We start from the raw sequence: 27667 nt of genomic DNA on the forward strand, positions 1-27667 counted from the left end.
TAAAGAGTGGCACGGTGCGACTATAAAAAGGCAATTAGACAAACTGCTGGATGGGGACCAGCTCTCGTGACCTACTTAATAGCTCGGGGACTTTCAGGAGGATAGGGAAGGAAACGCGGTGGTGGCTGTGGTGTGGAGGGGAGGAAGGGAGGATGATGCATCGCAGCACCCTGAGCCCCCAGAGCAGCCTCATGGCACCGAGAGAACAGCTCTGCCCCACGTTGCTCTCTCCCGACCCGGCCATCAGCACTCAGGGCACAACACAGAACGCCGTGGGTGGGAGCAGCACTTGCTTCCAGTGATGCTCACTTCATATTTGGGGTCGTGGTGGTGAGGCTGCTCCCATTCCCAGGGTGGGTTTCAAGTCACAGACATCTGTAGGCAGAATTAAAGCTGCTCTGGGGTAATATAGCACAAGGGAATCAAATCCCAAAATAGCACCTCCGGGAGATTGCCCACAGTGGATGTCTCCTCCTTATTAGTGTATTTTTTTTTACTGAACACAAAATGGCTGCCTAAATTGGAGTGATGGCAAACAAAGAGATGAGGGGCTGGGATTTGGGCACTGCCAGCGAGCACAGAGCACAGCTTGGGACTGCGACCAGGGGAAAATTCACCTGAACAATCCATAAAAACTAAGTAAAGGATTCTTTAGGCCTTTACTTAGCAAGACCCCAACCTCACTGCTTAAGAAATAGCCTCCTGTGGGAGGTGGCTGTGCAGGGATTTCTGTGATTTGAGCTTCCCAGCCCAGCCCCGATCAGCAGTCATTCCTATGGACCAAACATTCGCTATCATTTACCACAATGCCTCCTCAACAATGCTTCCAATTAATTGGAATTAAATTTAGCCCAGGCTTTGCCTTTATTGCTGTCATAAAAAATGAAGTGAAGGTCATTGGTTACCTGCAACATATACCGTGGGAACAATACCGTGAGCTTAACTGCATTTCCATTGAGAAAATAGATAAACTTCATCACTGTCAAATTCAATACGTGTGTATGAGCTGAAGGGTTTCATAGGAAATGGTTAGGAAGAAGCAAGAGAAGCACCCCCCATACACACCAAGTCTTTCATTTCAATTTTCGGGTACAAAGCAATTCTCTCCTACAGCTGTCGAGTCAGAGCTGTGTTCCAGAAGAAATGAACACAGTTCCCTGCTCCCAGATCAGCTGTTTTCCTCCGGCATGATGTTAAGCTCTCTTGGGTATTTTATTTCCTGGTCATTTTACACAAAACAGGGCTCGCTCACATGCACAGCGTATGCTTTATTTTCTTTATTTTTTTCTATTCATATTATTTTAGACCTGTGTAGCTGAGCAGAGCGTGGCTCTAGCAGCCATTTGGCCTTGGGGCTCAATGTCAGCAGGGTCCACCTCCCCCCCATCTGCCCATTTTCCCTCTCCATTTCATGCCCATTGCTGCCAGAGGCACAGCAACCACACAGCACGGTGCCCTCAGCTCCTGCAGCACCTCCAGCACAGCCCGACTGCAGACTGGGAGCACACAGCACAGCACAGCCCCCTGCTCTGATATTGCTGTCAGTTCAGCCAAGGGCACCGAGGGACAGCAGTGGGCACAAGTTTCTGTACTTTCCCTTTAGCAGGACCTCATTTGGAGCTCTGGGATGGCACAGGGTGCACCAAAGCCAGGCAGGGAGCAGTGTTGGTGGTGAACTGCGGCTCTGAGCACAGCTCTGCACCCCGTGCTGCTTCCAGATCTGCAGTCTCTGTGTGCTGATGCCATGAGTTCTGTCCTGCTAGAGGCCAAAAATACAGCCATGTAAGGGATGCAGCCAACATCGTAAGGCGCCGTGCAAAGGCATTGTAGTATCTAAGGAAAAGGACGGAGCAAAGCATGGTGTGACACTGCTGAGTGCAGCGGGGAAGCTGATGGGCTTCCTGCAGCCAAAATGGGGCTCAGCACACAGCAGAACCAGCCTGCTTGCATCTGACAGAGGATAAATACAGAGAATACAGCTATATCTCCAATCCAAGCAGTAGAGAACTGCCTATTTCCTTCATGGCGTGCAGAAATGGGAAGTTTGGAGTCTTCCCCCACTGCTGCATGCCCGCTCAGCAGAGCAGCACATTTGTAAAGCCAGGAGCCTTTCTGCAAAGTCTCTAAAACACTCTGACCTGGAAAGTTATTCTGTCAGTGTTTCAGATCAGCACTGTTGGGCCTGCACAGTTGGCTGTGTCCTCACCCAGGTGTGGCGAGGATTCATCTCTCCCTCTGCCCGGAGCTGCATAAGCATATTTATGACTTTTCAGTTCTTTATAACTTGCTTTAAACCTCTGCAAATGCATTCTGGAGTATCCATTTCTCAGGGGAACCCTAAGCAGGCATGAAACCCTTAAAGTCTGAAGAGAAGACAGCAGTTTATAACCTCAAAGCGTTACTATTAAAGACAGTTTTCATAGTAAACCTTCTGGCACCATAACAGTATCTTCTCATAATAGAAAAGCACTTCTTAAGCAATTTAGCTAATTTGATTTATAAAAAAATAAATATAAAAATGTGGAGAGCATAAAATCTCAAAAAAAGCCAGCAGGGAAGGTAAATGTGTGATTAGCTCCCCCTGCACACACGTAAATTAAGGCTGGGATAAATTAGCAGTGAGACTAAAAGTTACAGCTGCTTCTGGAGCACCTGAGAACAGAGCACTGTGAGCCTGGGGAAGGTGAGGATGTGACGAGTGCAGGACCGACATACAGGAACTCTATCCCTGTGCTAAAATGCTCCATCTTCAGATTAAGGTATTAATTAAATGTGCATTGATGTTGGCACTGGATAGAAGCTGTGTCAGGCTGGGTGTGAGGGAAAGGTTCTGCCCCAGAGGGGGGTTGGTGGGTATGGCACAGGCTGCCCAGGGCAGTGGGCACAGCACAGGGAGCACTGGGACACAGCACTCAGCCATAGGGCTTGGGTGGTCATATGTGGAGCAGGGGGTTGGACTTCTGAGTCTCTCCTGCCTTGGGACATCGGTGGTTCTGTGATTCTAAGACCTTCATGACTTGTCCCCCTCCCACAGCTGCTTTCCTATCCCAGGTGTCACCCAATCTGAGGGGCACCGCTAGGGCAGACTGGTGGGGGATAACATGAATCGATTCTAACAGGCAACAACAGAGTGGTCTGAAGCTGCCAGATCTGACAAATTGACATTCAAATATCCTCACCTCCCTTCATTTCTCCAGGCTGACTCAGACTGGGACTCTGTTCAAGGACTCCTGCTCACTGTGACTTTACAAGCCCCTGTGTCCCAGACAAACCAGAGGAGAAGCACTTGCTTTTGTTCTAAGTCAGACCTATCATTGGTTCAGATCGTCACCTGTAGTTCCTCAGTTCTGTTTGTACTCGCAGTCACTGTGAAACCATCTCTGAAAGCAAGCAAATGGAGGTTGTCAGAGGTGATGGCAACCCAAAAAGGAGCAATGCTTTGGGAAGGAAGTTCTGGAAGGCCCAGCTGCGAGCAGGTCAGAGCTCCAAACAAGTCATGAGTGCTCCTGGAGCTCAGGTGGTGCCCTTAGAGGTGTCGGTGGAGCTGCCACTGATGCTGCAAGAAGGGAAATGAGCCAATAATTGGGTAATCAGTGGCCTCTTACTTTTTAAATGAACCTGTAGGATTTCCCCCATGCCCTCCCTCTCCTGTCCTTGAGCTCATCGTTCACTCTGTCATACAATTCCCTGCTGGCCGGCCACAGCCTGCCGCGCTCCCTTCCCATTACACACATGGCTGAGCTGGGGATGAAAGGGCCCCTGGATTCCAGCAAGAAGGTAATTAATTGACTTTCCACTCTCGTTGCTATGCGGCAAAGGTGGAAGCTGCAGCAGCCACAGTTCATTTCTAATCCTGGAAGATTACCCATGAATGGCATCATTATGGAGACAGTCAGCTGCCCGCAATGGGGATTCCAACTCAATATTGGGGTGCTTGAAGGACAAGGGGGGATGCAGTGAGGAACCAGGAGCTGTGGTGACACATATCCTGCTAACTCATCAGCCAGGTGCTTGTGCCTTGGGCTTGTATCAGGGCCACCACCACATCCCAAGGCAGTGGGTAAACCCAGCGTGATGCTCACCCTGACCAGCTCTAGTGCATACAGTCCCCTGCATGACAACAGCACACTGCGTCCACAGGCATGCCACCTTTAAGCATAATAATTACTGCCCAGATTTAAAGAGGTTTGATAAGGGAGGTTTCTTATGGCAGGTGCCAGCAGACCCTCTCAACTGCGCAGGGAGAGCACGGCTCATTGTGACAGATGGGGCTCAACACCTAAAGCCCATGTGAGCACATCCATCCACATAAGGGCCTCTCCTTGTGCTGGAACTCAGGGAATTCACAGGATTCCTGTAGCAATCAGCTGCTGCTCGCTGACTTCTCACTTCCCTGCAGCCCACCAGGGCCTGATGCACTATTTGCCTGAGAAGGTCAGAGGCAGAGCAAATATTTGAGCTTATTCTTGTGTCTCCTTCAGGGCTTTATAAGAATTAAAGTTGTATCTTATGAACAAAATCTGTATTTCCTTCTCTTTCACTTTTTTTTCTCTTCCCCCAGTTCCTTGAGATTCTTGGGTAATTTCTGATTTTCAATGAGCAGCAAATCCATTTTGCCAGTGTGAGAACACAAAATTTGCCAGGCTCCAACTCTGTGTCTTAGTGGCAGCACTAAAAAGCATCATTTTAACCTCATATTTCCAAGTGTCAGCATCAGCCTAAGATTTTAGTCCTACACGTAGCCTATATGGCCCAGAATACAATAATACAATACAGAAGACGACACAGCTGCCAAGGAGCAGGGGGGCACACCAGGGCTTCACCAGACATTATAGCACAGGGCTGGAGTCACGAGCCATCCACCACAACCCCAGTGGATCACAGCACAGGCACTGCATGCACAGAGCTGTGAGATCTCAGCTGCTGCTGTGCCCCAGCACCAGGAGCAGAAGCAGGCAGCCCCCAGGTGTGGGCTGGCAGCACACAGCCAGGTCAGGGCAGAGTCATTTCCACCTTCCTGAAATCTTTACAGAGCCTAAAATCAACACCTTCCACTATTCCCTGAGCGGTGTGAATGACCTTATTCACCCCGATGTGGTGTTTACTCTGAAACCTAATGAAGGTGACTTGCTAACAGCTGTTTCTCAGTGATCCTCACAGCCCACGTGGCTGCACAACCAGTGCTAGGCAGCACTGAGGTGTGCGGCAGTAACACAATCCCATGAAGCTATTTTCAGCTGTTTCCATCTGCTTTCTGCATCACCACAGATGAGGGATTTCTGCTGGCGTCATCAACAGCATTAAATATATTTACCTTCATAATAGCTGTGCTTCCCTCTTCTCCCCCCGAGCAGTTCGCTGTCAGAAATGGGACTGCAGCTCCGAGGTGGGCTCTAGAGAGACACCAAGAAGTTGTGTTTTACTGCATTTAACAGCTCATACCGATTTTGTCTTTGAATTTACAACATATAAGATAACTTGAGGTTGTGAAGTGAGCACACACTCTGCTGTAGAGCACTGTGCTTTGGAAGAAACAACTTTATTGCCTGAGCTGTAACAAAAAGGATTGTCCTTTAAAAGGGGAAGTTAACAAAATGTATGGGTATGTCCTGTACCAACAGGAAATCGATAACTATATATATATATATATATATAAATAAAGGAGTAAAAAGGAGTCTATTCTAGCTGCTGTATTTATATATATAATATATATAATTATATATATATAACCTGTATATAAATATATATATAAATACAGCAGCTAGAATAGACTCCTTTTTACTTTTCCCCAGGGAAGAGTTGTTCCTCTGTCCTCTGGGTTCTTTCCGGGGCACTGATCTGCTGCTGGGCAGATCCACTCATCCACATTTATCCACATGCACCCTGGTGGCTCTTAGTTCAGAGAATCCTATCACTCTTCTGGGGCCAATAACGCAGAGCAGCATGCTGACACTCACGCCTTTCAGAGCTGTGGAGCTGAGCAGATTCACAGCACCAAACCTAAAACATTTGCTGCTGATATGCTGCATGTGCATTGTGGGGCTGGAGCAACAAACACTCCTCATACACAGAGCAGGGGGGTGATGATGTAAGATAGCGAGCCCAAAGCAGCAGGAGGCAATGAGGAATTATTCCTCGCCTTATCTCCTCTGCTCAGTGCACGTCACTGCTCCTGCCATTCCCAACACACGTCCCCAGGGATGTGTCTGCCAGCACTGCCACCCGATAAGGGACGCTCCGCCACGTACCCTTGTACAGCTCTTTTCCTTACACGCTTTGCACAGCCACAACGGTTCTTCAGCATTCCTTAGATCTAAAGAGATTTGGAAGAAAGCACATGCAAATTAATTCTAATTAAAATGCATGTATTGCCTGGCGGTGTCACGGCACAGAGGAGGCCAGGCACAGAGTCCTGATATTTGCACGCTACAATGTAAAGTGCAAGGTTATGCTGAATGCTGCATGGTGTTCAATGGGAAGCAATGCTATAGTTATCCCAGAAGAAAATTTGTCTGCACAGAGAAATCAGGCCATTTCATTCCCTTTCTCCTCCTGCCCTGTATTTTAACACCAGGAACGAGTCTGTATGAAGGAGCTGCTGCTTTCCTGCCCTACCTGCAGCATGCGCTCAGCCTGAACTGCAGTCTCTGGCTTCCTCCCATAAAGGTGTTATGTTGTAAATAAGAAGCAGAGCATTCTGAGCCATTATAGCCTCTTCCCATGCACACTCCCTACAGCCAGAGCGAGCTCTGTCACCACTGACTCAAACCACAAAGCCAAAAAAGCAAAGTGAGAAAAGATGCACAACTCTTCACAGCTACGCTGTGCTAAAGGTACACCCTATGCACATACAGACATTGAAATATTTACCTTCTCATCCAAAGTTATTAGGAATAAGCTTCAAAAAAGCCCTGCAATGGGGTCTGGCACAGAAGTCCCACCCTCTATATACCAGCACCTCTTTCCAGACACCTCAACTGATCCCCACCACAAGAGATAGGAGAATTTCTGTAGCTTTCAGTGGGAGCTGGATCAGCTCCATCAGGAATTTCAGACCTCCTCTCTGTTTTTTTCCCTCCATGTTTAAGAATTGGCTTATTTTCCAGCCTGCTAATGTTTTCAATTATGAGAAGCTCAATTCAATATCTCTACCTGATTGGGAGACAGCAGGAGTTGGCTTTTTGTGCTCCATGACCTAGAGCTGACTCCATTTGCTGCCTATCTGACTAACTAGTGAAGCAGAAAATGCACACAATACAGCACAATTAATGACAGAGGCTGAAAAACACACCAGATCCCAGTGGAGAGGAAGAAATTAGGCTCTTGCACGGTGACGGAGTTTGTTGATGATGTTTTCCTGTTTATAACATTTTAAGGGGAGGGGGGTGGAAAATCCTATTCTATTTCTCATCTAAAATTGGCTTAATTCTTTTAAACGGGGGACGATGATATTAAAATCCATAACATCTGTTTGGCACCACAGAGGGCCAAAGGGGGAACAATCTGTCTCTTTTGGCAAACACAGCAGAGTATTTAAATCTACATGATGAAAAATAACGATCATTCGCAAATGATGGACCTTAATATTACACTGATGTACTAACCATAAACAGGACATTATCGTGAAGATACATAAAAGCACCATCACAGTTTGATCCTTGTTTTTGTGCATTCAACTAAAGGACAAGTGGTGCAGGTATGACCCCAGCATGGCATTGTCTTCATGAAGACTTTGACACTACACTGCAGCCACTGTTTTCAATGAGGCCACAAACGAGATGGTGTTTCCCTGTTGGGTCTTAACTCAGACCCAACATGGGTCCCTTAACTCTTAACATGAGTCTCTTACATACAGAACAGCTTCAGAGAGATCCAGCACTGGGACCACAAGCTGAGTTTGCGTGATAAAGTAGGCAGAGCCCAAGCTGTCCCAGCAATGGGCAATAAGGGGAAAGAGAAAGTATGTGGAGGCATCTCAGTACATCACCTCTGTAAAAATCAGGAACGTTGTGTTGATGTCCCTACTTTGTCCTTCTACTTAGGTTCTGAGGGCTACAACAGCCTCTCACAGAATCTTTTAAAGGTGTTACTATTACAAAGGGAAAAACCATTAGAACACATACTCATGGGTAAGCTGTACACAGCAAGGATCCTGCAAAGCACTGCCTTATTCAGTGACAGCCAAGCTGCCTCCTATATGAACACACCAGCACGTTGCCTGCTGGCTTTCACAAGGGATGCCAACCAAAGTCCAGCATAATCTGCTAAGAAAACACACAAGTATTCAAAGAGCTTCATGACTATTGCAAATTGGGCTACACAGGCAACCAAAGGCATCAGAGCTGAGTTCATGCCTATTCTTAAGTAAGTATCTCTAAGCAAATCCAGAATATGGCTTTCCAGCCAACACTCCTTTTCCTCATGTCTCCGACATATGGAAAGACTAATATCCAGTGAGAGAATAAATAGCAACTTTTTAAAATCAAGACACGACAACATTATACCCACCATGATTTAAGTGGAATTTAGCATTATTAAAACAACTGTTATGTTCAAAATCCAAACTCAATTGGCAGTAACTGCATTCTTGGAACATTTGATCCCTGAAAAATTGAGTGGTCTCAGAACATCAAGTTAAAGAACAGGGAAAGAAGAGCATGTTGTGACCACAGGTGGTTGAAGAGCTACACCGCCAGCCCAGACTGTGCAGAGATTCTATGATTCTTCATTGCTTAAGAACTCAAAGGAAAATAGATGCAACAGAGAAAACAGTCTGCAGTCACCTGACTTAGTGTCTTTAGCACAATATTAACATAGCTCTGCACGTGCACTTGAATGGTTTTTGAAAATAAACAATTTTCAGCTTAATAACATTTATTTTAGTGCCAGTACCTTTTGCCCACCCTCTCAGGGGAGCACAATGCTGGGCCAGGGCTGCAAGGAGCAACGTGCCTCTTAACCTCTGTGAGTTTGGTATTTAGTAATTCTCTCTCTCCCTTCTTCACAGGAATCCTGAAAGATGCTTTATTATCAGTTGCTCATGTAGTAAACCAATATTCATCTTAGTTCAAATAAATTAATAAATAAACAAACCAGAAATTCCATTTCCCACACAGGCCATAACTGCTTTTTTGCACTTTTGGGCTGTTTATTAGTGGGAACTCTCACTGGATCTAAGTGGCAATAAAAGGCCTTGAGAGAGCTTGCAAATGGATTCTAAATTGATGTTTAAAAGCCTTGTTTTTTCCTTCCCTAAATGGGAGAGGCTAATGAGCTTTAATACCTTGAAAGGTTAGTTCCTTCAGTAAAAGGGATGCTTCTATCAGTACCTTCTATCAGTACCAAGTCATCTGGTTTGCAGGCTGGTTTCTTCTGTCCATTTACATCCTGACCAAAAACCACTTGATTAAGGCTGTTTTATCATTCAAGAAATGACATGGTGCACTGCAGGTTTACTCCATCAACCAGGACAGGGAAAGAGAACAAACGTGTGAGCCAGAAGCCATGATTTGGGCATGGGTGCTGGCACTCTGGAACACAACAGCTCTCATGTGCCCAGACTAGGATGCTAAAACAAAACTAAAGCAGCCTAGGAGCCATGAAGAGGTCAGCTGGGTCCTGATCCACACTGAAACCAAGAATAATATATCAGAGTTCAACACAGAGCTAGGAGTTTTACCTGAGCATCGCTATGTCTACCCACAGTTCAGGTGTGTAAATCTCACATTAAGATCCAGCTCAGTTAAAATTCTGCTGTAAATTCTTCCAATAAATCACACTACATGAGGGAGCACTGGAGACAGGTAACGCCAGGGCAGCTTTCCTAATTCTCACCAAACATTTAAAGCCTGGTAGTGCCCAGCCATCCTCTGGCCATGGATGATAATGTCCTACAACAAGTCCCCAACCCGGAGAGCTGTTCTACCTCATCCTCAGCCAGTGCCTTCATAGAAAAGGCAAGAGGAATCGTCACAGCCTCATCACCTTCCTGGGGAGGGAAGCTGGGATGTGACACAAAGAGAACAGAATGTGACATTCCCTTCAAGCGTCTACACACACTGAAACATTGACTTTGGAGTCCAGACACTTTACAGCTGCTGATGGAGCTCAGGAGTCACCAAGAGCCCTGCAAAGGGCACTGGAACTCTCCTTGGCCAGACAGGGCTTGAGCAAACCTGGTCTGTCCATAGCATCCAAGCCCTGACATTGCCCCAATGTCTCCATTTTGCTCTGTGGTAAGGACAAATGAGGGATGGAGCATCCCAATGGATGCTGGGAAGCACGGGATGCTTGCAAAAGATCACATCTGGCAGCAACAAGCTGCAGAGGAGCTACATGGCACAGCTGGCAGCTGCTCACCTCTTGGCACCTCAAGGCCACAGTACCTTCCTGTGGATATAAGGCCATAGACTGGGTGCCAGCCCCATCCCAACACAGCCCTCAAAGGGCAAAACAGGAGTTGTGGGTGAGAGAGCCAAAAAGAGAAGCCTCATGAGTGAGATTTATTGCTAGGCTAATGATATCCTTCCCTTCCCCATGACCTCAGCGAAGAAAGAAAGAGCTGAGTGGCTTTATCTTCATTCAGCACCGTGGTCCTTCTGGGACACTTGACCATGATTGCATCGTTTGCAGTGTCAGACTCGATAACACGGCGGCCGTGTCTCTGAGCAGCAGAGAACTCCCCCGGCAGCCAGGCTGCTTAATGGGAAACGACGGGTCCTGCGGCCGCCTGCGCGTCCCCTCGCTTCCTGCTGCAGCACATTAACACAACAAATTAACATTGTAATTGCCTTTTAACTATTTATCGCTGTGGAAAAGAGAGAGAGAAAAAAAAATAGAGACCGACCACAGGCAGGGACCCAGGAGAGAGCTTAGGCAGGCAGATCTCCGTCTGTACCTCCCTGTATTTCTATTTATAGCTGGCTATTAAGCTATGCTAATAAACAGCCAACCACAGGGTACGACAAACCCCTTTGCTTAGGAGGACTGCGAGTCATATATATTCCGTGTGCTTAACTCACAGGAGCAGGGCACGACTGCTGCCAAAACCACAGCGACCAAACAGCAACCTCTGCAGCTTTCAGTTCGGTCCATCGCAGCGTCATCACAGGGGTACATTTGGCACATAATCCCAGTGAATAAATGAAAGGATAAAGAAAACAGGGCGAATTCAAGTCTGATGACTCAGATTTAATCAGTTACTTTGGGAAAGGACAATTCACAGCAGTTCATAAAGCTATTTGCGTGGAGAGCCCTTTATCCAAATAGCAGCAGAACGCATCTGCCTCCGATTGGCCCAAGCAATTGCATCAAGAATAGCATTTATTGTCATTCTCCCTCGCACACAGTTGGTTGTTACGCCATTTTCACATGTACGCAGCAGTTTCTAAGGGGAGTTGAAACCAAGTCCTCACATAACCTATATATTTAATCAGATTATCCAATTAAATAATACTGCCTTAAATGGAAAGTCTGCTATTCCCTCAAGCATTGCTGGGCTTCCATTGCATCTTCTTTTGCTTGAAATGCCTGAGCAGCACTGCAGCTATTTTTAGATGCTGAGATGTTTGTAAAGCACCCACCACTCTGATTTCTAGACACCAAGACCACACGTTCCTCATCAAATTACAGCAGCGTGGCATTAATCTATCAAGCTACAGGGCAGATAAAAACAATGACTCCAGCTTTGTCTCCTGATTATGAGCAAACAGGAGGAAGAAATGCTTGTTTGTTGTGTAGGGAACCCCACGGGGCACTGTGCTGCTGCCCCAAAGTGTGGCTGAATGCACCTGGGTGAGGAGAAGCTGTGGGACGGGTTATCTTCTGCTACCCCTGCAATTCCACTTGCAGCTGCCCCAAAATTAAGCTGTGCAACAGGTTTGGGTTTGGTCCCTCCTTAGCATGAGACCAACACCAGAACCAAACCATCCCCTCCTGGGGCTCCAGCCACTCCTGAATGGGGATGCTGCAGGCTTAAGTCTTTTCAGCAAGGAAATGCAAGCAAGGCAAGGTCTCTTATCAGCACTGAGCTCAGCAAGTGCTGGAACTGAACAGTCATGGAGGAGCTCACAGGTGGAAGGTTGCTGCAGAGCTCTGCCATGGGGAGCAGGTCTTGCAGTGGCAAACCCTGTGAGGGCTGAAACACCTCCAGTCATCTCATCCCATGGTCCCCTCTCTTGATAGACACACGGCTTTATTATTGATTTATGGCTTAATCCAATGTCTCCAAATCAGTTATTTAGCAGTGATCCAACAGGTCACAAATGTGACCAGGAAAATGGCTCGGAGGTGTTCCAGCACTGCAGACTCTGGAGCAGCTGAGGTGCAAGGCGGTGTTACAGCACTATGCTTGAGAGAACACAAACACCATGTGTTACAACAACACAGTGCTTGCCCAAGGGCAAAATCAGAGAATAGCAAGAAATTCAATCAGGACTGAGCAGCCCGGCACAAGGCTGTGCTTGTGTCCTAAGATAAGACCCTGATGTGGAGCTCCCCTGGCGCTCAGGGCTCTGCCAACACACCCCAGTCTGGTCTGGAAGCACTGGTAACAGCTCCAGAATGCTTCATTCAGGCACCAGTGACACCAGAACCATCCCAACCCAGGCAGTAACCTCTACAAGCCACTATAGAGCAGAACCAATGATCCCTTTGATATCCATTGTCATTAAAAGGCAATCTAAAAGCAATCCAGTGATTAAAATATCTACTCGATTTCCCTGCCCTTCCTATGGCCACACTGCCCTAGTAAAACAAGGAGGAGGCATCTCCTTGCACAACGTCACATGGACAGACCTCAGCTGGCACAGGTTCCCCCCACCCCCCGAGGGCAACGGGGTGGAAAAGGGGAATATTTTGCATTCATTAGAGTTTCATTTTGTTTTGCACTGGACAAGTTACCATCTCCAAAGCTCCTGGTGTGTGGAGGAGTGCTAGTGCAGAGCTGTGCAATGCAGCAGTGGCTGGAGCAGCCGGGATGCTGCTGGATGGGGGGAGGGCCTCGGCCCCCTGCCAACCCACTCTGCTGTCTGAAGAACAGCAGAGCTAATAACCTCAATTACACCCCGGCCTCTCTGGGGGTAGGAGACGATGCCTTTGTTTATCAGAATCCTGACGTAAAAGCAAAGATTGTTTCCTGTCTGCAGGGTTATATGTTGTACAGAAGCCAGAGAAAGGAGCAGCCTGCAGCAGTTAAAGGAAGGTCAGCTGTGCTTTCTTCCAAAATTCACCTTAGATGCTGGCAGCTCTGACATGCCCCAAGTTCTAATAATCCCTTTGGGACCCTGACTTTTAATTTGGCAGCCAGAAGGCAGTAAGTCACTGCCCATGCTTCAGCCTCAGCTCCTGGACCAGAACTTGGGGTAACCTTAAACATTGGTATGAGGTTATTGGTGTGAGGTTATCCACATAAGGATGAGAAAAGCACAGCAGATGTAAAAGCGAGGTTTGCCACAAGGAAATATTAACGACAGAAGATTTCACAGAAGGCAACCAATGCTACAAATCCCTCTGCTGTCTCTAAGCACCGTCCCTGCTGACAACACAAGCAACCCCCTCTCCCTCATGGCTCCCTCCACAGGTCAGTGAGCACTGTATGCCTGGCAGGGCTGTGGGACCCCACAGATGGATGCAGCTGCAAGGTGACAGCTGGTTTTACTGCGGCTTCACTTCTTTTTAACACACAAAGCCACACAGTGCTATTTCAGTCCCAGGTCTGCTCAGCACACCCAAGCAGAGCTGCCACCCAGTGTGCAGGCAGCAAAATGCCTTCAGGCTGCATTTGTGTAGATTGCATTGTGGCTGTCTGTAATTGATGTTAAATTTCTGCAATTCCCCTACAAAGCAGAGGCCATCAGTCAACACTCATGTCATGAGTCACCTATATGCCCTACAAAAACATGCAAGAATCCATTTGTTCACCTGCAGCAGCATAAACCCAAAGGGACATCTAACGACTCCTGCTCCCTCTTGCAGACACGGACACTTCCTCCTGGTGCAACACTAAAAGTGCACAAAACAGCTTCTTTCTGACAGCTAAAACCTCACAGCAAGGAACAACATGGGGTCACGGTGTTCGAGTGTTTGTCTCTGGAAAGCAGATCCTAACAGGACACACAGCAGTGCAGGTCAGACACCCCTGCCCCAGGCTAAGGGTCACATCTTCACCTTGCTAAGAGAGCCTTGCAATTTAAGCTTTGCCTGATTTCACACATGACCAGCTCTTGCAAGGGGAACCCATAAGTCAGAGGAGATGCCACTGCCTCGGTCCTTCTGTGGGGTTGCCATTGCACTGCACCTATGCACCTCAGCCCACCCCTTCTGAATTCCAGGTATTCTTCCTCCTTTAAGGATGTTAAAGCTGCACAGAGCTTAGAGGTAGCAGTTCACCCTGTCTGCATCACTCAGCTCTTCAGTAAAATCACAGCAACCTCACACAAATGCTTGTGTTCATCAGCCTAATTCTGCCTTGACATCTCCTCCAGTCCCAGGACCCACTCCCCTCCTGTTCCCCATGCTGTGCTGCCTGCCCCTTAACGCTGAATTTAAGTAATTCTATGATTAGAAGGAAGATTCAGCTTAACAGCCCTGTAGCCACACAATGAGCACATTAGACAACACCACACATTTTAAGCTTGGGGAAATTACAGACAGTAAAGGATGCTATCCTCCACCGTATCCCCATAATATGAAAGGGAAAGAAACTGTGGGGACAGCATGGATGGTGCTGATGTTTCCAGGAGACCTTGAGGCTGGAAGGGGAGTGGTTGGCAGCAAGCTGTGTGTGTTGGGGAGATAAGCTGGGAGCAGAGCCCTGTGGGCAGCTGATAGCACAATTCCCAGCTCAAGGCTCTCGGGGCTGAGGATGAGGAGCAGGGAAAGGTCTCCCAGAAGGAACGGCTTGTGACGCTGAGTGCTTCTGAAATCTGTGCAAAGCGCCCTGAGCTTACTAAATAAATCATGTCACCAAGATCATCCCATCCCTACAGACAATTATTTTGCTCTGAATGGAGAGAAGCATCCCTCCGTTCTAAGCCCAGATCAATATGAATTGTAATGTAGTTCGTAATTAAGTTATTGCTTATAATCCCAACTGTTTAAAGGCCCTCAAGTTTGTTCTTGAGAACATCATCAATTTTGCACTGCCTCACCCTACATTGTCAATAATAGGACATGGATTTCATAAAAATCAGTGATAAGTTTTAATACAAAAGTCACTCATGAAGTGGCTGGAAGTTTACATGGGACTGCATGGACATAATACAGACTTAACTTTTATCCAGGCTTACAATGACATTTATAATCAGAAACAAAGCTCAGCCCTTACCACTTGCCCATCTCAGCCCACAGCTCCCCTGCTCTGCAATGCACCAGCACAGTTGGGCATGCCCTCATTCTCAGCTCTCTCATCTCCACTTCCTTCCCCTTCCTTTGCCTTGGCATTTCTGAGTTTTTCAAGGGAAGCCACAACTCAACCCACTCATGCCCCAGTTCTGCAGGGTCTCCAGTTCTGCACTGCTGCCTCTGAGAGCACAGGGAGCTGGGGAAAGGCTTTGGCCAGCAGCAGGAATGACACTTCTCCCCTGCATCAGCCAGCTCACCTTCTGCTCATCACCCACAAAAGGGACAGAGATAGAACACAGTCAGCCCCTCTTGTCCTGCAAGGCATTACAAACCATCAACTATCAACCAAACCAGGGGAACAAAGTCCCCCCAAGCCTGAGCAGGGCCACTTCCCTCCACCAGCTGGGCAGTGGAGGGGCTTTGCATTGCAGAATAAGCACACGCTCATTTCATGTAATAGCCCTGTGATTTAGATATCAAGCCCAGGCCAATGAAGGCTCCGGAGCAGTAATCACTGCGTTTTCAGCCTAGCACAGAAACCCTCCTGTAATTCCCTGTTCCAAGCACATTATCTTTAATCATAGGCATAATAGAGATTCAATTTGAGCCCTCGGCTGCATTTTGTTCCTTATTATTCACAGTGCTGCATTTTCTTCAGCAATAAACAATTTTCCCCCCATTTCATTTTGCATTGATCTACCTCAAAGTTCAAAGAGAATCTTTTAAGGTTCTTACAACCCCTGCATGGAAACTCCTGGCCAGTAATGAAGACAGAAACAGGGCTTTTACCCAGGAAATTGAATTGCACAAACCAACTACCAGCAGAGCACCCACTTTCTTTGTTCTCTTTCAGATAACATGTAATGTGACAATTACTTACAGTCATTTGCTAACACCATTTACATCCAAAGCCTACCACCATGGGTTGATGTGCCCTGACATTGCTGACCAGGGGATGTCTGATCCTCCCCAGCCCCACAGGAGCACATCACAGTTTGGCACCAGTCTGTGCTCCATCTCCTTACTCCTCACCTCCTCCAGCACGTTCTGAACGAGCAGCCTCTTTAAGCAATACCAGCAGGCTCAACTGCTTAAAAAGAAAGTTGCCGAAATGCAGAATTAACCCAGCCTCTGTAAATACACAGCTTTCCCTTAATTGACTCTTTAAGTGCACCTGTGTCGATGCTTGCACCACAGCAATGTATCAGCTTGAAAGACTGAAAGGTCTACAGCCCCCTAGAGGCATCTGGGCTAACATTTCATAAATTACAACCATGTTTTCCTTTTCTGTTAATATTTTCATTCCAAAGGTCATTTAACACAAACACACACTCACAAAGCACAGGAAGGTGAAGGAAGCTGCTTCCATCAGCGAATATAAAATCTTAGTGCAAAGATGTATCTATCTAGCAGCCAGCTCACTCACCTGGAAGCAGTCTATGACCATCCGGGCATTAGGGACAGGTAGGAGTCACTTCTCCAGCCACACATTTGGCTGCTGAAGACACCAGATCTCCTCTGCTAAGCTGAATGCTCGAACAGAGCACCTGCAGACCACAGGTTCCTGGGCCACTGATGCTGCAGACTGTCTCAGATGTGGGGTGCTCAGTCACTGCCACAGCTCTGGGATGAAGAGAGTGTTATTTATGCACTCAGACCTGAGAGCTTTTGATGAGGGATCCATGAATGGTTAATTCCCTTCCACAGAGACGTGAGGAACACAGTGTTACGTCTTGCTACTGTCATATTAGGCAGAGAAAGTTTATGGGCTCCAACACAGAGGGTGTCAGGAGCTTAATATTAATTAAATAGCAGATTTAAGGTTATTGCTCATAATCACAGCTGTGATCTGAATTATTGCTTGATGATATTTCCCTTTTGTTTGCTTGCTGCTTTTGATTGATTATTTGCATTTGCTGGTTTATAATGGGCATGTATTACATTGGACAGAGGAATCTTTTTTGTTTCTAACTGCATTACATCCTCTGGTCAGATGATGGATTGGAATTCTGCACAGACCATAAACAGCAGCCCGCTCTTGCTAGCCTGATATGTATCTGATATTCCATATTCGCTCTTCAGCGTATCCTGTGTTCAATCATTCCTATATTCATCTATCCTGATATTGTTATTATTAGCCTTGGGGAGCTTGTTTTATAGGCTATTTAGTTTGAATTAAGCATGTACGTCAGTCACTTCTTGTTTCTAAAAACACAGAGAATAAACGATGGGATTTATACCCCAATTCATCTTTGGACTCGTGCCTGTCCATACCTTTAAGTCTTATTGTTATTATTACTATTCCTAAGAAAACAACTACTAGATTCTTATCAAGGTCAAACCAGTGCACTGTAGGTGTAAACTGAACACACACAACCTCAGTTGATCACGTGCACAAGGTATAATTAAACATTCAGACATATAATCAGCCATTTCCTCCTCCTTCTCTCAAAGCAGCTTCAACTTCAAACTTTATCCCCATAGGACTCATGGCAAAGTACCCCTCAAACGACACACTCCTTGGTTTGATCCCCATCATCCCTGTGCTTTTCCTCCTGCAGATGACTCACGGAATCACTCTTAAGCCATCAGCATCCTTTACAACAGAAGGGAGTGAGCTGTTGCCTGATGGTCTACACCCTTTTGGAGCAAGGGTGAGTCACCATCTCCCATTTTTGGCCTCAAGCCCACACATCATCTAACATAACTGAAAGCAGGGAGGCCACGTTGTGGGCACAGCACTGGGAAAGCCACTCCCGTGCTCATTCCAAGGGTACTACTCAGCCCCAGTGATTTCCTTACCATGACTCACACAAGTGGATTTTTTTCCCCCAGGTGCTATTCATTGTGGGTTTTGCTTTGTGTTTTTGTGGCTTTTTGCTTCGAGTTTCCAACTCGTTTAGAAAATCACAATGATGCATTTACAGTGCACTCACTTTTGGAGGCGTTTACTGTATGGAACGTGATGGTTCTGTGGCTCACACAGCTGAAGCCAGTGTGGCTTTGTTACATAGCACAGGACAAAGCCATGCATTAGTCAGCCACAGATCCACAGGACGAGCAGCCTAAAGCACAGCGGAGGATTATGAAACTATTTTGTCACATCTGCACTGGAAGATTAAAAGCTGTCAAATGATTATAGTCTTGGAAATGGGTTCTCTAGAAAAGTGAAGATTGCAAACAGCTGGGACTGCATCATCAGAGCTGAGCAGTGAATGCTGGCAGACTATCTGCTTTCTCTGCTATTTTGATGTATTATCCAGCCACCTGACCAGCTACTCTGCTTTGCAGGGAAGCCTTAAATCAGGTACAATTTTCAGACAAATTTTCCTCAGCCTGTGGTATGTTTTAGACAGGCTGTTTGGGAAGGAAGGGCAGACAAAGTCATATCTCGTAAAATCTGGACTGAAAGCAAAGCACTGGCGAGCCAGAATGTGAACTGAAAACACTGTGAACAATCGAGATGATAATTCTTGCTCTCTGTGACTCCATAAGCAAGATGACCTTCCATACACACATTGGCAGCATGCCTTTAAATCTAAGGAATTAAAAAGCCAAACGACAGTCACCGAGGCGTGTGCCTGCTGTAGCAGCGGGCAGCCCTGCATGGCGTGCTGCAATTCAGCCTTCAACTACACTGGGACTCGGTCAGTGCCCCGCAGCCAAACACATCAAGAGATGATTCAGAAATGGATCTGAGAGCAGAGATCCTCGCAGACAGGACTGAGGGAGGACTAAGCATTGCATTTTTCCCATTTAATCTTTGCTAAGGCAAGCAAGCTGTAGGACTCTGTTTATTACAGCAGTTCTAAAAATAATCCTTTGACCATCAACGAAGCAGCATTTGTCACTGTGTTGTGCATTTGCGTTCTGCTGTAGGCATTTACATGTGCATTAATTCACTCATTCATGGAGATCAGAGGCTTTAGGACACAAAGAAGGGGAGCAGGCAGAAGGGTGAAGATATTTTTAAGCCTGATCTGTCTCGGAAGGCCAGGATTTAGGGAGTAATGTTTAAAGAAGCCAATCTTGATCTCAGAAAGCCTTGCTGAAATGCTACAGTGCTGAGAGACACTATTATTATGTACCCTTGCTTGTAGGGCAAAGATACATCATGCATCACAACCGTAATACAATCCAATATAAAAAAGCATTATTTGGGATAATGTTGAAGTCACAAACGAGCAGTCATGGATCTTGACAGCATTTCTAACATATTTTTCCATTTGCTCCATCCATTATCCACACAATCACTGAAGAGAGGGCCCCCATAACTCCAGCATCACCCAGTCCAGCTGGCACTGAAAGACTATTTCAAACAAGCAAAGCCCATACCTAAGTTCATCAACAGGTGGAAGACTCCAGATTGTGGTGCAGCTCTGTCACCTGGATAAGGTGAGGACTGGCACAAGAAGCCTGGTCAGAAGTATGGCACAGAGCAGTGAGAGCAGGTCCCTGCACGTTTCTGGACTAAAACTGTTGGGAGCAAGGAACCATTTGTAGTATTTCATATTTCATAGGGAAAAGATGGGGGTATTGTTTATCAAGGAATAATCTGAAAGGAAGCTTCTCCAACTGAAGCCAGTTTCTACAACCTGTGCCTTAATGACAATCTGGCCCTTCCATTTTATTGGAAACTTTTTTACATTCTGGACCTGCTCCATTGAACACAGTGAACCTTCCTGGGCTGTAAATCCCCATATTTCTTTAAGTGGAGCAGGATACAAAGCAAAGCATTTCAGCTTCATTCTTCAGCATGTTCCAGCCTATCTCAAAAACACCAACATCTGTGCTTGAATATCCATAAACAGAAGCAGGAGACAGGTGGATGCTGTTACACATTCCAGTTGACCTGCTCAGCGTCCCTTATGGCATGTAGAAGGTGTTTCCAACAAACAGCATTAACTCACTCTGTTTCCTACAAGGTACCAATTTCCAATATTTTTAACAAGTCCTTTGAAACACACTGCAACACTTGCATTTATTGCTTGAATAGGTCTGAGGTCTCAGGTGCAAAGTGCTGCCTGGGGTTATACACCTCTCCACCAGGAACTTGATTAAAGAAAAAAATCCAGACTGATACACAGAACAATCTTCCTACTTCAAGAAACAAAGCTATTGGACAAGAGATTAGTAGAGTTTTCTCTTCTTTGCCATGTACACCTCCAAATGTTCATGCCGATGGTTCAGCACGGAACAAGCCTGTAATGGTGTGGACCTATAAGCTACGTTATTTCTTGCACTTGCATATATTCTTTACTTTAAAATGAGTTCTCTCCTATGCCAAATCTGCCACCCTGCTTTATTTATTTTTGACTTGTCACAGTTTAGAAACACAGCTTAAAATAAATGAGCCTGAATGCCACTGGCTCTGGAGTTATTAAACTGCCTGGCATTGAGGAAATTGCTTTTCATAAACATCCTGAGCCCTTCTGCTTTTTTTCTTAAAGTGTTTAATACAGTGTAAGTCCAACTTAATCTGAATCAGTCTGCAGACTGAATTGCTAATAAGAAGGGAAGATATATTATGGTTCAATATTAAAAGGGAGAAGTTTCATAACACACAAAGCCCATTCTTTCTGCCAATACAGATGTTAAGAGCTAACCACCCACAGGGACAGTGTGCTGCCCTGTACCAAGTGGGCTCAGGGGCATTAAATCCAAACAAATCTAACAGGGATGTCCACACGAGGTCTCAGAAGCCCAGCTCATCTTTCAGGATGGAGTTCTTTCAACCCCCAGCCATCATCACCCAATGTACACCAAACCTGAGGCCTGAAAAACCAGAAGTAGTAATGACATTTCCAGACCTCACTCTGAGTCCCAGCAGGACAAAGAGATGAAAACCAGCTGACAGAAAACAAAACAACAACACAACAAACCCATCTGAGATTGTTCCATCTTCATTCAACCTGTGAGTGCGCACGTACACAATGCCAAAACAAGGCCAACGCCGCCTGCCATTGCATCGATGAGATGTAAAATCTGGTGAATCTCTCATCAGTAATGAATTCATGTTTACAGTGTCTCTAAATTGAGGAAAATGAGTATTTCTTCTTGCTCTGGAGCAGCAGGGCCGCAGCCTGTCGGGTTGCTATGCAACCACGGCCTGCACCAGGCTGATAACCCCGCCTGACTGCTCCTCTGAACAAAGCCTGGCTAATGAAGCTTTCACATGCTCTTGGCAATGCCTTTGACGGCTCAGTACAGGTTTTCCTTGCACCAATGTGACAGTTATAGCAGCCACTCGATGTCCCCTCCAGCCACAGACGTCTCCAAAGCCGGACAGAGGGAACACCCAATGGATAGCGATGGGCAGGATGGGAGAAGAGTGGTGAAATGCCTGACACTGAAAGCCAGCCTCCAAAATGGATGGCAGTCATGCATGCTGCGAAACATGGCCTTCAAATGATGAACCATCAGCTTTACAGATGAAGCCAGGCATCCCCTGGTGCCCACTGAGCTGTGGGACATAATACCCTTATCACACCATAGCTGCCTGTGCACCAGCAGGTACAGGAGGAGCTCAGTTGGAATACATTTGATGGAAACTAATCTTATGCAACACATATAAACAAACCTCTTTTCTGCTGGATGAGCGGGTATAGCACGAACCATCACCAGGAATATCAGCTTCCCCACACCCATGCAACCTCCAGTCCGGCAGCCAGCAGAGCACCAACTTGGCTCTCCAGTCCCTTGTCCAGTGTAACAGAGTTACCTTAAACACATGCATAGATGCTACACAACCCTGGAGTGGTTAGACAGCTAGGATGGGCTGACAACAGACACAGCAAGAATCCAGCTCAGCCCAGCCCTGTTGAGGTCTGGGTTTAACAAAACAACCCACCTGGCCATGCAGCAGCCACAACTGCCTCACTGGGCAGAGCTGCAGAGAGCACAGCATGAGTGCTTTTTTTGTTGGAGGCAAAATTATCTAATGAGAGACAATTATGTGATATTATCATTGAAAGCAGTGTGTGAAAAAAGCATTAAGCCTGTGTGTCCTGAAGTCCGCAGACCTCTTTCTCTACCTTTGTACTAAATACGTCTCATTTAGCCCCTTTGTTCTGTCCCAGCCAACAGAGTGAAAGTAGGGTTGATCGATTTGTTAATTACAGTAATTTTATCTTAAACACAGACAGCTGAGTGTTCATCAAGTCACAAATTCGCCTGTTAGCGTAAGACCTCCCCCTAGCTAAATAATTAGGGATAATAGTAAGTGGCTCATAATAAATGCAACCCACAACAACGTGCTCAGAACCAGGAGGGCTATTAGGGAACCCCAGGTCTATTTCTCCTGTTGAAGAAAACAATGCAGTATCTTTAATTGTCTCTCTTGAAACCCTGGGACAGCTCTGCTGGTTTGTTATAAGTAAAAAGCAATTATTTCACTTTTTGAGTGCCTCTTGTGTCCAGATAATGGCTTACTATCGAGCCATCAGCATAGACGATCATCAGCACAGCATCTTTCTCTGCTTGCACTGACAAGGCAAAAGCAAGTTGCTGAGATAGGAGATAACACAGGTGGGTTACACACCACTCCACTTCTTGATGCTGTTAAAATTCTGAGTGAGGCTTGGTTCCAGGTATCTGGATCTTTCTCCTATATCTAAGAACACTCTCTGATCACAAACAAGAAAAACCCTACCCAAATCTCTTTCCCATCAAAACCATAAACCAGTTGTATTCTCTCCACATCTGCACCAAACACTGACTGCCAGAATCTGTGGCTAAGCCTGTACTTGCTGGGAAAACAGATTGGGAAAACATTTAAACTTCTTAAGCCCAGTAGACCCTGGCAAAGCCAATTGACCTGCCTCTCCCAGATGATGAGGAACTGGAAAGGGATAGACAACACAGATCTACCCCAAGAGTCAGTCAGCAAAAAGAAGGCTACAAACCAACCTGTAGGGTAGAGGAATGGCTGGGAAGAATATGGGAGCTGATCCTGCCACAGGCAGTTTCTGGCTCATCCATCAGCACAGCTGTGTGTTTTGTACAAAACATTTAACGATGGCCTCCTAGTTTGTTCTCCAAGGACAAGGCACGTAAGAATCAGGTGAAACCTTCTAGGAAATAGGAGCTGCCTACAGAGAGACTTCAGCCCCCACAGGTCAGGCAGAAGAGTCAGGACATTGGTGGTATGCCCAACAGGAGAGAGCTCCAAGCACAGATCCATTGCCCCACTGATTAAACAGACAGTGATTACATGAACATTTCAAGGCTAAGACGTGACCATGCACTGTAAGAACCTGAGTTACAACCAAGTCAGTATAAACATATCCAACTGTGTCTGTCTCCAAACTAGGCACTAATTTGCACACAACAGACCTGGTGCATAGAGCCAGACAGGATTTACAGGGAGCTTGGAAGTTTCATTCCCACAGACACAAGCCAGCAGACAAACACAGATGCCATTTGCTTTGTTTTCAACAAGCAAACAAAGAGTGCACTAGGAAAGGAAAGCAATGGACTTAATCAAACACAACTCTTTTTGTTTGTTTGTTTTCAGCTGTTTGCTGTCATTTACTTACTTTGGGAAGCCTATTTATTCGTTCTCATCTGGTGTTTCCCTCCAAGTGTTGAAACTCCCCTTGCTCCTGTAAAGATGGTGTAATGCTGCAGAGTTTGATTTTTCCCCTGACACAAACGACTTAGAGACGTGGTATTCCAGTTCCACTTCATCCACACTAAGTTGAACCAGCATTGGGAAGATTCTTTTGTACCACGCTGTGTTATCTCAGTGCACCCAACTAAGCCGCATACAGAATAAATACTGGGCTTTTGTTTTGAGCAGGGGAGATAGCCGTGTAATGATCAATCAAAAACTGCCCTTGAGGATGAGAGAGATCAGCACTTTGATACTACTGAAGATGAATAGGTGAAATGAGCTCGATAAGCTGGTGTTTTCCTCAGATAACTGCTTTGCAAGCTTTCTACAGCCACTTGGATTCTCCCCTTATTCCTTTTGTCTTGGGACAGCACAGCAAGTCCTACTATCCCATCAGTAAGACTGGACAATATGCTATTTTTATCATTTTTAAATAAATAGCAGTGGATTTATGCCATATTTCATCACTGAATATTGAACATTTAAATATTATTCATAACCTAACTACACCATTACAGCTGGATTCTTGCTCTTCTCAGCCCAAATGGCCTATCCCTCAAGCATGTGTGCAATGTGAGCACATAGCAGAGAAGGGGCTGAGGAAATGTGGAAGACTCCTCATGGGATGTGGGCATCTTTCCCACCTTACAATAGAATTTCATCCTTCAAAAGTTGCTCACATTTAGTGCTTGTGAATGGGACTTCAGCCCACTGTCAAGAAAGCAGCTCCAAACTTCCTCTGCACTTTCTGAACCCAATATTGACCTCCTCTTCCTCCTCCTGGATTATCTCGCACAGCTGCCCTGCAGGACCATCTATAGAGGGACTTCAGTTGAAGCTGCAACATGAAAGTCAAACTCAAGTAGACTCCACGCGAGTCCATCTCTCTTAAGGCAATAAGCAAATTTCTCCTGACACTCACAGACTGCTGCCATTTACTGGGCTAACTCCATTCCCCCAGTGAAACTGGAGCCAAGCAGTTTGACTGCATTTTTATTGTTTTGCCTATTAAATGAGTTTTAAATACAGAATTGAAAATCTGTTAAAAAAAAACAACCCCAACAAGTTAGGAAATCCAGCACCCAGAAGCAGGCTGCAAAACAGCGACTGTTTGAAACCCACATCTGTTCTTTGGTACAAAATCAAAGGGAAAAAAGGAAAGGAAAGGATATCCATCGCTTGGCAAGAGATGGTTTTTGTTATTGTTTGGTTCTTTTACATTTCCATGTATATTTGAGAACTGACATTTGTCTTGTGAGATCCTCCAAGCATGTTTATCACAGCACTGATTCACATTGTTTAGCATTCAAGAAAGAAAGTAAACCCATGGAAAAAACCCACTCTGTTGTTCACAGAAGCATTGATGCGATGTTTTCCATCCGGTATGATAGAAAAAAAGAATCTTATAAAATCTAGCATGTGATAGATGAAGAAAAATGCAAGGATTTGCAAGGCTGCCTTTTAGCCTGCAAAGCATCTTTGAGCAGGAACAGGTTCTTCCGTCTTTCCTAAGATGCTATGACACATCAGGCATTTCCTAGAGAATAACATCGCTGGCATTTGCTCTTCAATGAGCTTCATCACTGCAACAAAGACTTCCAGAAGCAACAGGTGAATAGGTACCTTTGATTTTTAATGCCCAATTTTAAAGCAGCTCCATGTTTCAAGAGACACAGAGCATCCAACCTCACAGACAACGATCGGGCTCTTTTAGGCCCAACTTAAAAGCAAGCCAAAGAAAAAAGAAGCACCTCAAGAAGTCCTGACCCTGGGTTAGGGGTTGATGGTTTTTTCCTTATTTTATGCACTATTCGGTTCTTAAAAGAAAATTACTATGAAGATGACCCCTTTAGTCAGTGCATCTGCACCATCTTAACCAAAACTAAAAAGGAGACTGACTCTAATATATGCACAGTTTCGAGACATCAGCATCACTCACACCATATTCACAACAGGATAGAAGGAACAACCTATGGCTCACCTATGGCTCATGGATGTTTATCGCCAAGAGAAATTCACTACACAAACCAGAAAATGAAGTGCTTTGAATGTAACAATCAAAACTTGGAGATAACAAACAGGGATAATGAACAGGGATAATGAACAGGGATAGCTACACATCAGCCTGAGAAATAAAAACAGGCGGAAAAGTTCAGACTGCAATGGAAGTGAATTCAGTTAAACAACAGAAATAACACTGGAGCTTGTCACTAGTGCAGCTAGGAATTGGCAAACAAAATACTTGGAGTATACACTTGCAGGGCAGCCCTGCTTCTGCCACATGAATAAATATCCATCAGTGTTTAAAAACAGTATAAAAAAACCAAGGATGTCAGGATTCTCAGAGCGGTGAGTGTTCTGCTCCCTGTAACTGCATAGTAAAATCCCTCACGTGAGGTATTTCAGCATCGCTGAACAGGAGAAGTATTTCTGCACTCCTCTTCCAGAAGTGCAGTCTCGCTGGAGCTCAGGTTTGATGACAGCAATGCAATGACACAGTGCGAGTGCTCTGCTCTCCTTTGGCTCTCTTCAGTCCACAGCGACCACACAGTGCAGGCAGACAACACAGCGGTAACCGGCTCAGTGTGCTACCCACTATAATGATGGATGCACAGACCTCCATTTCACCACACAGCTTAGTTTTTGCTTTGACAGTCATGTTCACACAGAGCCCTCCAGAAAGGTTTTCACATGGCCAGATCAGATTGCTAACCTCAGATCCTTCAGAATATCTCCTTGGTTAACTGTTCGATATATAGGTTGTCCAACAAAGTGAATACTTGTTTAATTCTGATCGACAGTAACCCACACATTTGTTCTTGCATTACCAGCAGACCTGTAAGGGACAGCCATCTCCCCATCAAACCATACAGCTGAAAGGCTGCTATCCATCCCATACTGTTTTCCAGGGAAAGTCATTTTCTTGTGTTGCATAGATATATTTAACCGTAGTTATTAAATACAGGATGTCAGCTTTATGTCCCACCTGGCATTTTTGGAAGCATCCTTTTTCAGTCTTCAGTACATAATGGTCATATTAGTGAAACTCAAGATCTGGTAATGTGCCACACCCAGTCGTGGATCTCAATACAATTAGTACCATGGCAGCATTGGCTTATCTCTCCTCTAAAACACAGATGCGATCAAAAGAAAGAACAAATCCAGAAGAAACAAATGTTTTACCATCTTCAAGAGATGCTGCTGCTCCTCTCTGTTGTAGAACAGCTGTAGCTTTGTTTGCTACAGGGGGTGTTTGGAGGGCTTTTTATTTATGAATAATGATAATCCCACAAGTTCTACTACATAATGATAAGTGGTGCTGGTTATCGGCTCCCCTGCTCACATGTGCGCTTTTGTACTCACAGCCAGCTGTCCTGGAAGTAGGAAATAAAACTGTTTTTGCCTTCAAAGACACAAACATCGTCCAGGTCTGTGACCGTACCAGGAACATCCCTATGGCTTTCTCTCGCCTTCCAAAAACTTGAGCCAAATGCTCTGTTTTGCTTGTGTTTCCCTTAAAACATCCGAGGATACGATGGGTTTTGTTTAATTATCCATTCAGCATGAGGATTGATATGATACAAGTCTAAGAGGTAAGTGTCTGGATCCAGGCAGCGTTCACCTATAAGAACATGAAACACAGGAAAAAAAAACATTTCTTATTCTCCTTAATCCTGTTGTTATTACGTTTCCCCGCTAAAAACTGGTATT

At 45.7% G+C, this 27667-nt stretch overlaps 1 protein-coding gene across 4 annotated transcripts in view; it reads right to left on the reverse strand.

Annotated features, from left to right (window-relative positions):
- Nucleotides 1–15176: 15176 nt before the first annotated feature.
- ARHGAP40 (Rho GTPase activating protein 40) overlaps nucleotides 15177–27667 on the reverse strand; it is a 47248-nt gene continuing 34757 nt past the window's right edge. For all 4 annotated transcript variants that reach the window (XM_015881403.1, XM_015881401.2, XM_015881400.2 and 1 more), the window contains exon 15: nucleotides 15177–27578. In XM_015881403.1, the coding sequence (XP_015736889.1) occupies nucleotides 27472–27578 (107 nt within the window). In that variant the 3' untranslated portion in view covers nucleotides 15177–27471. The remainder of the gene's footprint in view (nucleotides 27579–27667) is intronic.

The sequence above is a fragment of the Coturnix japonica genome, chromosome 20 (genome assembly GCF_001577835.2).
Source record: "Coturnix japonica isolate 7356 chromosome 20, Coturnix japonica 2.1, whole genome shotgun sequence".
In the NCBI taxonomy this organism is placed as follows: Eukaryota; Metazoa; Chordata; class Aves; order Galliformes; family Phasianidae; genus Coturnix; species Coturnix japonica.